The 13096-nt window shown below is 41.6% G+C and overlaps 1 protein-coding gene across 2 annotated transcripts in view; it reads left to right on the top strand.

Moving 5' to 3' along the window:
- KAT7 (lysine acetyltransferase 7) overlaps nt 1-13096 on the top strand; it is a 40329-nt gene that overhangs the window by 8665 nt on the left and 18568 nt on the right. The window contains exons 4-6 of one of the 2 annotated variants that reach the window (XM_023204432.2): nt 1096-1335; nt 7225-7307; nt 11552-11641. In XM_023204432.2, coding sequence (XP_023060200.1) covers nt 1096-1335; nt 7225-7307; nt 11552-11641 — 413 coding nt within the window. The remainder of the gene's footprint in view (nt 1-1095; nt 1336-7224; nt 7308-11551; nt 11642-13096) is intronic. The other variant, XM_023204433.2, reaches the window with a different exon arrangement.

The following is a 13096-nucleotide window of genomic DNA, read 5'->3' as shown; positions in this document are numbered from 1 at the left end:
TTCATGCAGAGGTTACCGACTGGTGAACTGCTTCTAGCCTGTCCGCATGGTTGGTTGGTTTGCTTGCACAGTGTTTAAAATTTTTAAAATTTGTTTCTAGTATTTGAAAACACAGTGATTTCATATAAAAACCTGGATTAATCGTTTATTTTAAACAATGAAAAGATCTGGGAACACTGGGTGGCCAATCACCCATAGTAATAATTGGCTGGAGTTGAATAGTAGCTGTCCCCTTTAGATGGACAATGAGCTGTCTATTTGGCCTTGCTGAGCCCCTGTAGCCATTTGGTTTGCAATTCCTGATTTACAGTCTGGAATTTCAAGATTGAATTGTTAGACTACCAACAGACTCACTCAAGAGTCTAAGTCCATTCACATCTTACACCAAGCCTGTCCAGTGTCATCAAGAAAGACAATCACTGTCACTTATCTTCTGTCCTGTGTCTCTCCTGGAAGGGAAGTGGGATAGTAATTGTTTTTGTGGTTTTTTTTTTTTTTAGTGGGGGGAAAGGAGTCTCGCTCTGTCGCCCAGGCTGGAGTGCAGTGGCGTGATCTTGGCTCACTGCAAGCTCCGCCTCCTGGCTTCATGCCTTTCTCCTGCCTCAGCCTCCCGATCAGCTGGGACTACCGGTGCCCGCCACCATGCCCGGCTAATTTTTTTTTCTGTATTTTTAGTAGAGATGGGGTTTCACCATGTTAGCCAGGATGGTCTCGATCTCCTGACCTTGTGATCCGCCCACCTTGGTGTCCCATAGTGCTGGGATTACAGACGTGAACCACTGCACCTGGCTGTAATATTTTTAAAATTTATTTCCATCCAGTTTTGATTATCCATGATTAGCAACTCAGGAGAAATATAGATAGATGTAACAGGTAAAGTACAAATTTAATTTTAATCAGAATTTAAAGTTGCACGAAAGGAATGGTGTAGAAGTGCCTCTTCATTTTCCACTTAGCTGTCTAGCAGACAAGTAGCTGAAAGTTACTGGTTAAATCATAGAAAAAGAATCTGGGAAGCCCATAAACTCATCTGAATAGTAAACCTCTAAATAAATGAACCTCACTCATGACTTCTACCAATTGTTTTTGCTTTAGAAACTAAAAATACAGCTGATCATGATGAGTCACCACCTCGAACTCCAACTGGAAACGCACCTTCTTCTGAGTCTGACATAGACATCTCCAGCCCCAATGTGTCTCACGATGAGAGCATTGCCAAGGACATGTCCCTGAAGGACTCAGGCAGTGATCTCTCTCATCGCCCCAAGCGCCGTCGCTTCCATGAAAGCTACAACTTCAATATGAAGTGTCCTACACCAGGCTGTAACTCTCTAGGTCAGTGTGCCCCAGCTTCATGACATCCTTTGTTCCATGGTTCTCTCTCCCAGGATCATCCAGAAATGTTTTGTGTTCTGTTGGGGTTTAGCTTCTTAGGCTCTTTGTGGTCATGTGCTGAGTGATAATGAGTTGCTCACTTGAATAAAAGCCTTTTCTCTTCTTGACTGATAGTCCATAATAGACCTGGTTGTAAGGAAATTAACTATGATGAACAATTTAGTTTATCAAGAGCTTTTCCCAGTGAAAAATTCACTCCTTTACCCAGCAAAAACAAAAAAGACTATCTCCAAATATCTTATTGCATGGCACATAGCTCATACTCAGTGAGGACTAGTTAAGGGTAAGCTAGTGCAGAATAGTGATTGCGCAGCCATAGCTGTTAAGGAAATGAGGAAAACGTTTCCTGTCAGGAGGCTGTGAAATGAAGAGTACATATGAGACCCTAGCCTTCTGTAACTTTAGTAGCTTTAGGTCTTGTGCTTTGTGTGCTTAGTAAATATAAACAAGATAAAATATTTCTTCTGTGATAAATATCTTATTTTCTTAAGAGTTTTACTCCTTAGTGAATTAGTTTAGAGATTCTTGGAGTGGTTTGAACCTTATTTGTGCACCTTCAGTGAGCTGAGGTGCGTATATTGGGCTTAAGCTTTTGTCTAAAGTTGGAAGAAGCTGACTGGGAGATAAGGGGCCTTTCACTACTGGGTCTACTTCTCAAATTCACACTTTGCATGTGGCTATCAAGTTTGAAAAACAGTAGAACAGAGTCAGTTACTGCTTGGCAGCCAACAGTACACTTTCTCAAGTGGTTTTTTTGTTGTTGTCTGTCTGTGGTTTGTTTTTGAGACGGAGTCTCGCTCTGTCGCCCAGGCTGGATTGCAGTAGCGCGATCTTGGCTCACTGCAACCTCCACGTCCCAGGTTCAAGCGATTCTTCTGCCTTAGCCTCCCAAGTAGTTGGGATTACAGGCGCCCACCACCAGGCCTGATTTTTGTATTTTTAGTAGAGACGGAGTTTCGCCATGGTGGTCAGGCTGGTCTCAAACTCCTGACCTCATGATCTGCACGCCTCTGCCCCCCAAAGTGCTGGGATTACAGCGTGAGCCACCACGCCTGGCCTTTTGTTCATTTTTATAGAGAGACAGGGGTTTCACTTTGTTCCCCAGGCAGGGGCGCAGTGGCATAATCATAGCTCACTGCAGCCTCAACTCCTAGGCTTAAGTAATCTTCCCATCTCAGCCTCCCAAGTAGCTGGGACTATAGACATGTGTCTTGCCTTTTTTTTTTGGTCTTATTTTTTAGGGATGAGGTTTTTTTCTGTGTTGTTCAGGTCTTCCAACTCCTGGGCTCAAGCAATCCTCCCCACTCAGCCTGCTGAGTAGCTGGGTCTACAAGCGTGAGCCACCATGCCCAGTGGTTTTCTGTAGTGTTTAATTAATTTGGATCATTTCCTGGTCTTATAGCAGTTTCTCAGATAATTTCAAACCATCAAAATGAATAAATACAGCAAAGTTCTCTTGAACTCCATACCAGTTGTCACTCAAAGAGGATAATTGTTTCAGGCTTACATTGATTTCCTTGGAATAAATAATGAAAAACTAAGAAAGACAACATATTGCACTAGTATAAGAGATGATGGCTAATGTGCTTTAAGAGTTGAAGGGGATCTACTTGCCATGCAACAAGAAAAGGAATTTTCTTTTGCTTCTGCTTGTTACTAACCATTCATTGCTAAATTGTTACTTTTATGTACTATATTTGGTCATTCATGCAGTAAATATTTACTGAATATTGGTCATGTGCCAGACACTGTTTTGAGTTATGAGGATGTAGCTATGAACAAGTCAAAGTCTCTGCCCTCATGGAGCTTATAGTCTAGCTGAGGAAGGCAAATAGATAGATGTATAATGTATCAACTGGAGGTAAATACTGTGAAGGAAAATAAAACTGGGAGTGCTGAGGGTAGGATATTGTGTGTGTATATGCATACATATGTATATGTATATGTGACATACATATATATGTAGTTGGCTAGGAAAAGCTACTCTGATATGGTCACATTTGAGCAGAGACTTGCTGTTTGAATATTTGACAATAAGCATTATGGATAGGGAGAACAGCAAGTGCTCTGGGCAAGAGAATAGTTAACCAGTTTGAGGAACACTTAGAGGCCAATATACCTGGGGCAGAGTGACCAGAATGGAGAGGAGGAGGTAGGTGAGAATGGGGCCTGATTGTGTTATTTATGCCCAGGAGTTAACCTCTTAATGGGGTAGACCATAGGGTAAATAAGAAAGATGTTGCGTTAGAGGAAAGTTTATTTCTATTTATTTATTTATTTATTTATTTTGGAGACAGAGTCTCATTCTGTAACCCAGGCCGGAGTACAGTGGCGTGATCACTCACTGCAACCTCCGCCTCCTGGGCTCAAGCGATTATCTCAGCTGCCTGAGTAGCTGGGGTTTACAGGCATGTGCCACCATGCCTGGCTAATTTTTTGTATTTTTTAGTAGAGACGGGGTTTTGCCATGTTGACTAGGCTGGTCTCAAACACTTGGGCTCAAGTGAAAAAGTTTTCTTTGACTTTGGTTTTCATGTATTGGAACTTTGAAAAATATGAACCTGAGCTTCCAAAATATCCTTTTTTTTGAGGCAGAGTCTTATTCTGTCACCTAGGCTGGAGTGCAGTGGTGCGATCTCAGCTCAACCTCCGCCTCCCAGGCTTCATTGAATTGTCTCCCAAGTAACTGGGACTACAGGCACATGCCACCATGCCCAACTAATTTTTGTATTTTTTATAGAGACAGGGTTTCACCATGTTGCTCAGGCTGGTCCTGAACTCCTGGTCTCAAGTGATCCTCCTACTTCAGCCTCCCAAAGTGTTGGGATTACAGGTGTGAGCCACTGCACTGGGCCCCAAAATATTCTTGACCCTAGTCTATTCCTTAAGAATTTTTTGTACTTGTGAAAAATTGAAACTCTATAAGAAAGTTTGAAGTGCATTAAGTAAAAATTTCCCTTCACTCATACCCCCAGAACCGTGCCACAGATAGAAAACTTCTGTTTGCAGTTTTCTATGAATGCTTCCAAGAAGTTTTTCTACATATATAAGCACACGTATATGTACATGTATTTCCTTTTTGTGATTATTCATAAAAGGGAAAATAGGATACATTCGTTGGTTGTACATCTTGGATATTTTACATTATTAGTATTTAGAGATCTGTATTTTTAGAAGATGCAGAGAATTTCATTATGTTGATAGTTCATAAATATTTAAATTGTCTCATTGACATTTAGATTGTTTCTCATTTTTAGCTTTTTTGAACAATACTGTAATGGGTAGCCTTGTATGTACATATTTTGGTGTCGTTCTAGCAAATCTGTAGGATAAATTCATAGCAGTGGAATTTTTAGGTCAATAGATCAGCTGTTTCTTTTTTAATGTACATGATAGATTGGTTTTCAGTAACATATAAAAGAAAACATGACCTGAATAAGTTACTAAGAAGTATGGATATGCCTGGGCACAGTGGCTCACGCCTGTAATCCCAGCACTTTGGGAGGCCAAGATGGGCGGATCACCTGAGGTCGGGAATTCGAGACCAGCCTGGTCAACATGGTGAAACCCCGTCTCTATTAAAAATACAAAATTAGCCGGGCGTGGTGGCGGCGCTTGTAATCGCAGCTACTCAGGAGGCTGAGGCAGGAGAATCGCTTGAACCTGGGAAGTGGAAGTTGCAGCGAGCCGAGATCGCCCCATTGCACTCCAGCCTGGGCAACAAGAGTGAAACTCCATCTCAAAAAAAAAAAAAAAGAAGTACGGATATATAGTATCTGAAAAGCAAGTCTTGCAGTAGTAGTGACAACTCCTTTATATATATATATATATGTTTTTTGAGACAGTCTCTCTATCACCTAGTCTGGAGAGTGGTGGCGTGACCATGGCTCACTGCAGCCTTGAATTCCTGGGCTTAAGTCATCCTGCCACCTCAGCCTTCTGAATAGCCAGGACTACAGGCATGGACCACCATGCCTGGCTAATTATTTTTATTTTTGTAGAGGTGGAGTCTCACAATGTTGCCCAGGCTGGCCTCGAGCTTTTGGATTCACGTAGTCCTCCTGCGTTGGCCTCCCAAAGTGCTGGGATTATAGGTGTGAGCCACTGCGCCCAGCTGACACTACGTTGTATATATGGTATTTGATCAGTGAGGATGGTTTTTCTGTCTGAGATAATTTTGCAGATCTCTAAAATTGCATTTTTTTTTTCTTTTTTGAGACAGAGTCTTGTTCTGTTCCCTAGGCTGGAGTGCAGCGGCACAGTCTTGGCTCACTACAGTCTCTGCCTCCTGGGTTCAAGTGATTCTCCTGCCTCAGCCTCCCGAGTAGCTGGGGTTACAGGCATGCATCACCATGCTGGTCTGATTTTTATATATTTTTAAGCAGAGACGAAGTTTCACCATGTTGGCCAGGCTGACCTCAGGTGATCTACCTGCCTCGGCCTCCCAAAGTGTTGGGATTACAGGCGTGAGCCACCGTGCCTGGCCCTAAAATTGCATTTTTAATAATACAGTCCCAGAGAAATGGTGCCCTGAATGTCCTAAAATCACCCACTCCCCAGTACTTGGACTGTTTTTTTTCCTTTTAAAGTTTATTCTGTAAATTATGTTGTGTAAGCTTTAAACTCCCACTGTCTTCTTTACCCCCAATTAAATATATATATATATATTTAATGAAAGATGAAGATTTTTGTAGACTCACTATTCAGCTTAGCTAACTTTATATCTCATTAGAATTGTCCTCTGAGCCCTTTCGATCTTAGGTGTTTTATAAACCTTTTGGTTGAAGAGAAATATATAAAAAGGAAATAATGTTCAATTCCCTGTGTGTTTTCAAAAAAACCACATGAAAAATAGATGAATGAAGAGAAACCTATTTAAATAAAACAAGCTTTCGTGTATTGTTATTCCTTATGTTTTTCCGTCTTCAGAAGGCCTTGTGTTACTGCCTGTTTTGGGCGTGGTGGCTCATGCCTATAATCCTAGCACTTTGGGAGGTGGAGGCAGGAAGATTGTTTGAGTCCAGGAGTTCAGGACCAGCCTGGACAGCACAGTGAGACCCGTTTCTACAAAAAATTTTAAAACAGGCCCAGTGTGATGTTGTGAGCCTATAGTCCTGGCTACTTGGGAGGCTGAAGTGGGAGGATCACTTGAGCCCAGGAGTTCAAGGTTGCTTTGAGCCATGGTTGCACTACTGCATTCCAGCCTAGGTGACATAAAAATTTTTTAAAAAGTAAAAAAATCTGATTATAGAAGAATCCTAAATCTTTAAGCAAAACTCTGTTCTCCCTCCAAAAAATAAGTATTTAATCTGGTTTAAAGTTATGTAAAGGTGTTTACTTATATGATAGAAAAGGCCGTTTCTTTCTCCATTTTTCATAAATTTATTTTGAGTATTGAAAGGGGTTAAATTCAGGTTGGATAGCATTGCACAGTAGAAAGAAAAGTACACTTGTTATACATATGACCTGATTGATTTAGCGTAGGAGAGTTACATTCCACCGAAAGAAAGTGTTCCTGTTCATTGTCTTGTGCTTTATTACAAATGTTGACTTCATGACATTTTGAGATTTGAGAAGTCTAAGAGCAGAAAGAACTATGGTTTATATTGATCATACATAAGCATGTTCAAAGATAGCCAGATCCATCCTGTGGAAGAAAAGAATGAGTGCAAGTTATAGCCCTACCAGCCTTACCTCTGGTGGATTCTGTCTGATCAGACATATATTTGATAAAAATGATGTAGTGAAAAAACAGGTTTGTCGTAGAGAAACATACTACTTTCTAAGCTTGTCTTCTTTCTTGAGATTAAGTTTTCCCTCCTTTAACAGGACACCTTACAGGAAAACATGAGAGACATTTCTCCATCTCAGGATGCCCACTCTATCATAACCTCTCAGCTGACGAATGCAAGGTAATTGTGTTCTCGTTTATTCAACATATGCTTTTTGAGTGCTTACCTTTTGCCAGGCACTTTACTAAACACTGGGGACACAGTGGCCAATAAGATGGGCAGGGTCCTTGTTCTTACATTGTAGTGAAGGAAACATAAAACCCAATGTGCTTTTTTAGAAAAAACTAATTAAACAGACAAAAGAATTGTAATATGTTGTGAGTGCTTTGAAAGAAATTAACAAGGAGATTATGAAACATTTGGAACATCAGCTGCTAGTGCATTGATATTTTCTGTTGAAAATTGGCTTCGAAGACTGCTAGGGACTTATTACACTAAGGAATAATTTGCATAAATATGTGATCTTAATATTTATGCATTCAGTTCTCTTCTTATAAATCTATGAAGTCATTTTGCTTTTAAAAACTTTTCATAATTCTTGTCCCTTTTTCTGTCCTTTTCTATGAAATACTTTTTGTTACTGTCAGTTACACCTACTCTTGGCTGATTCTTCTTTTAAATTCTTGAAACATAGCTCCTAAATAACCTTTGGGATTTTGAGATGATGTATTTAGGAGTAGAAGTTCAGATCCTATTTGTATGTTCCTGTGTGGGTTGCTGTTCCCAAGGATGGAACCAAAGATCTAATTATGGGGAAGCAAGAGTGGAAAATGTTATTAATTAAATGGATTGCTTGAGTAGTATTGAATAGGTTCTCTAAGCTGGTTAGACCAAAGTATTATTGTTGTTTTTGTCGTTACTTTGCTAATGATGCCAGGGTCACAGGTTTATTCCTGTCTGAGCCAATTTCATTGTGAGGAAAATTAGATTCCCTAGCTAACATTGATTTTCCTTGATTCAGGTATTTGTTCTCTTATTTACAGGTAGACTGCAGGGGTGAAAGTTTCTTTTATGTGGTTAGTCTTTCAGCAAAGTAGTGTACTTTCCGTGTTTATATGGATTTTAAGGTCAATGATCCTACTCTTACTTTTCTTCATTCCAAATCTTTTCATAAGCGGCAGTTCCTTCTGCTCTGTGTAAAAGTAAGTTGTAGATCTTCCCATTGTCTTCCCATTAGCCTGGGACTAAATCAAAACAGAAAAAGCTGTGCCCCCATCTGTGTCAGAAGCAGGCAAGTCTTTAGGTACTTCTTTCTCAGAAAATAACTGCGATCCCTGCTTGTTGAAAGTTGTTCTCTACCATTTGTCTCTAAATGTAATGATCTGATACTATGGATGGTTTTACATAAAAATCTTCTGAGATGTCTTTTGCTTTTGAAATTGTTAGTTTATAATAATATGACTGTGTTGTGTTAAGCAGTTTATTTTAGAAAAAGAAAAATTTGAGTTTGGAGAAGAAAATTCTGATAAAAGGAAAACATTTCTATCCTGAATTTATCCTCTTCGTTCCCTCCTCTTTGCAAGGGGCATTAGGCTCAGCATAATCCATCTTTACTACTGGAACATGTGCATGGAGGATCAGGAGAATTTCTGAGTTGATATATTTTTATTACATTTAGAACTGTAAGTGGAAAGATTAGATAAATTCCCCACATTTATTAACAGCTCTAGTGTTTTTGAAGAATCTGCATATACGTGATTGCTCTTGAGTTTCCCAGGACACCCTTGCGATCAGTGATGTTACGTTTGTATTCAGTCATACATTTCTGTAGCTGCACGTACCAAATACAGGTATCTGAAGATTCAGTGAATAAAAGACTGCATTTAAGGAGCTTATGTTCTCATAGGGGGAGGCAACATAAACCTTCAAATTAATAAGTAAATAATTTTGTGCAGTGATAAATATTGTGAGGAAAAAAGATGAATGATACAGTCTGTTTTGGGGGTGAGGGTAGGGATAGCCCTGCTTTTCCCAGGATGGTCCAGGAAGACCTTCCTGAGGAGTTGGCATTTGATCTGGTACATGGATGATGGCAAAGAAGCAGTTGTGTAACGATCTAGGAGAAAAGATACCTAAATAGAAGGAACAGCAAGTGCAGAGGCCATGAGGCATGGCTAAACTGATGGGTTTGAGAGGCTGAATGAAAGTAGGCTGTGTATGGCTGGATCCAGATCATAAAGGACCTTGTGGACCTTGGCACAGGAGTATACTTTTGTTCTGATAGAATGAGAAGCATTTGGGGGGCTTTATCAAAGGCATGATAGGATTTCATGCACACTTTTTAAAACTGAAGGCTTGCTAATGTGGAGAATGGAGTGTGGGAGCAAGAGTTGATGCAGGGTATAAGGTGCTTGGGAGACTGCATGGAAGTTCAGGCAGTAATTGGTGGACCGGACTAGCTTTGTATCAGCAGCAATTCTAAGACTAGTTTGGATTCAGGATACATTTTAGAGGGGAGCAACCTGTTAGGCTTGCTGATTGATTTGATGTGAGGTGTGTGAAAAGAGAAGAATCTAGGGTAACCTTCAAGTTGTTGACCGGATCAGCTATTTAGATAGTATTGCCGTTTATTAATACTGGAAAGATTTGGGGTAGAGCAGATTTGTGGAGAAATGCCAGGCGTTCTGTTTTCACCATTCTGAGTTTTTTTTTTTTTTTTTGAGACGGAGTCTTGCTCTGTCACCCAGGCTGGAGTGCAGTGGCTGGATCTCAGCTCACTGCAAGCTCCGCCTCCCGGGTTTACGCCATTCTTCTGCCTCAGCCTCCTGAGTAGCTGGGACTACAGGCACCCGCCACCTCGCCCGGCTAGTTTTTTGTATTTTTAGTAGAGATGGGGTTTCACCGTGTTAGCCAGGATGGTCTCGAACTCCTGACCTCGTGATCCACCCGTCTCGGCCTCCCAAAGTGCTGGGATTACAGGCTTGAGCCACCGCGCCCGGCCCATTCTGAGTTTTAGTGGTGAAGTGGAATAAGCAGTTGGATATCAGTTCCCAATTCCCAGATTATGAAACAGAAACTTTTTTTTTTTTTTTGAGACGGAGTCTCGCTCTGTCACCCAGGCTGGAGTACAGTGGCCGGATCTCAGCTCACTGCAAGCTCCGCCTCCCGGGTTTACACCATTCTCCTGCCTCAGCCTCCAGAGTAGCTGGGATTACAGGCGCCCGCCATCTCGCCCGGCTAGTTTTTTGTATTTTTAGTAGATACGGGGTTTCACTGTGTTAGCCAGGATGGTCTCGATCTCCTGACCTCGTGATCCGCCCGTCTCGGCCTCCCAAAGTGCTGGGATTACAGGCTTGAGCCACCGCGCCCGGCCGAAACAGAAACTATTGAGAGCTGATGTGATTTGTCTGAGGTCATGTAACTACAGAGTTAAGTTTCCCTGGAGACTTGAACCCAGGTTTTCTTTTTTTTTTTCGAGACAGAGTCTCGCTCTGTCACCCAGGCTGGAGTGCATTGGCGCAATCTCGGCTCACTGCAACCGCAGCCTCCTGGATTCAAACAATTCTCATGCCTCAGCTTCTTAAGTAGCTGGGATTACAGGTGTGCACTGCCACATCTGGCTAATTTTTGTATTTTTAGTAGAGACAAGGTTTCACCATGTTGCCCAGGCTGGTCTTGAACTCCTGACCTCAAGTGATCTGCCCACCTTGGCTTCCCAAAGTGCTGGGATTACAGATGTGAGGCACTGCGTGTGGCCAAACCCAGGTTTTCTTTTTTCTTTTCTTTTTTTTTTTTGAGACGGAGTCTCGCTTTGTTGTCCAGGCTGGAGTGCAGTGGTGCGATCTCGGCTCACTGCAACCTCCGCCTCCCACTTTCAAGTGATTCTCCTGCCACAGCTTCCCAAGTAGCTGGGATCACAGGCGCCTGCCACCATACCCTGCTACTTTTTTGTATTTTTCATAGAGACAGGGTTTCACCATGTTGGCCAGGCTGGTCTCGAACTCCTGACCTTAGCTCATCTGCCTGCCTCAGCCTCCCAAAGTGCTGGGATTACAGGTGTGAGGCACCACGCCCAGCCCAAACCCAGGTTTTCTAATGTTTCCTTTGTACTTCCGTACTCTATTCTTGCACTTCCTCATGCTTTGGGAAGAGTCCAGGCTCAGAGTCATCAGACATGATTAAAACCTTAGTGATCCCATCATTTAGCTGTTATCGTTTCAACTTCTCTGATTCTGTTACTGGCTGAGAAGACAGAATGTGAAGCTTGCCTTATCTCTTTCTTGTAGAGATTGTGATAATAAGTGTGAAGACGCTTTGAAAGTAAAGTACAACATAAATCCAAGGCATTATCATTGTATTCTTATGCTTTAAGTAAACGTAGTCTTAGAAGCAGGTGGATTTATTGACGTTGTTGATGGTTGCAGGTGAGAGCACAGAGCCGGGATAAGCAGATAGAAGAAAGGATGCTGTCTCACAGGCAAGATGACAACAACAGGCATGCAACCAGGCACCAGGTATGGGCCTTGTTAAAGTGCTGGCCACTCATAGTTTGAGGTCCATTTCTTGGATCTCCTCTATAATTGTCTTCAGGCATGTCTGTGCCTCATTTCCTGTGATATGTCTTCCAGATATACTTAGAATCACGTTTCTTTTTCAAACAGTAAATTTTCATAAAACAAACACTTCTGCCTCATGAAGGAATCATGCTATCTGTAGTAATAGTAGTAGTAGTACTAGTAGTAGTAGTAGTAGTAGTAGTAGTAGTAGTAGTAGTAGTAGAAGATAATTCTGATTATTCGAAAGATTACACTTGCTGCTTCATTTCCTCACTTTGCATCCTTTAAGACTATTGTAGCTTGCTTTCAAACTTCTCCACTCTGCTAGCACCTTTCCAAGGCCACCAGTGACTTTTCCCCAGCATTTGACACTTGCTGACTGTGTTATTTTTCTTGTACTTGTCTCTTCCCTTGGTTTGTAGGGAGCATCCTCGCTTGGTCCTAATCCTCCTCCTGCCTCTCTAAACATTCCTGCCACATTGGTAGCGCGTAATTCCTTGTTCTTCCCTAAATACCTTTGGTCTTCACTCTTGCTGTTTTCCTGCCTGGAACACTATACCTGTACCGAGAAGAGATTGTATTTTCTTTCAAGGCCTGTGCAGTTCTCAGCTGTTGCAGGAATTTTTCCCAAATTCTCTCCCACTGTTAATGGATTTCTTCCTTATGTATTACCGTTGTAGTGCTCTCAAAATATGCCTTTGTGACATATTGTATTTTGTTCATCATTTAGGTGTCTGTTTTTGCAATTAGATTAGGTGGATAGCAGAGATGTATGGTGATAAGGAAGAAGTTTGGCTTTGGAGCCAAACAGATGTGAATTTGAATACTGATTAACTCTAGCTTTGTTGTCCTGGGCAGGTCAGCTAACCTATTTCTTTGTTAATAAGAAGAGGTGAATAATGCCTTCCTGGCAGGGGAGTCAGCTAAATAATGTATGTAAAGCACCTCTACTCAGTGCTTGGCAGGTAAAAAGCACTCCATAAGTGGTAACTACACTTTTCTTCATTGTCTATCTTGGGTGTTATTTTATTTAATTAATTAATTTAAGTTTTTAAACAGAGTTTTCACTTTTTGTCCAGGCTGGAGTGCAATGGCCTGATCTCGGCTCAACCTCCGTCTCCCGGGTTCAGGCGATTCTCTTGCCTCAGTCTCCCAAGTAGCCAGGATTGCAGGGGGCACGCCACCACGCCCAGCTAATTTTGTATTTTTAGTAGAGACGGGGTTTCACCATGTTGGCCAGGCTGGTCTTAAACTCCTGACCTCCAGTAATCCACCCACCTTGGCCTCCCAAAGTGCTGAGTTTATAGGCGTGAGCCACCGTGCCCAGCCTTGAGTTTTATTCTTACTCAATTTTTCTATTTAAATGAATATATATAAATGAATTTTTATACCACTGTTGATCAGATCAATAAG

The sequence above is a fragment of the Piliocolobus tephrosceles genome, chromosome 16, assembly GCF_002776525.5.
Source record: "Piliocolobus tephrosceles isolate RC106 chromosome 16, ASM277652v3, whole genome shotgun sequence".
NCBI lineage: Eukaryota > Metazoa > Chordata > Mammalia > Primates > Cercopithecidae > Piliocolobus > Piliocolobus tephrosceles.
This window is presented reverse-complemented; position numbering and strand designations above follow the sequence as displayed.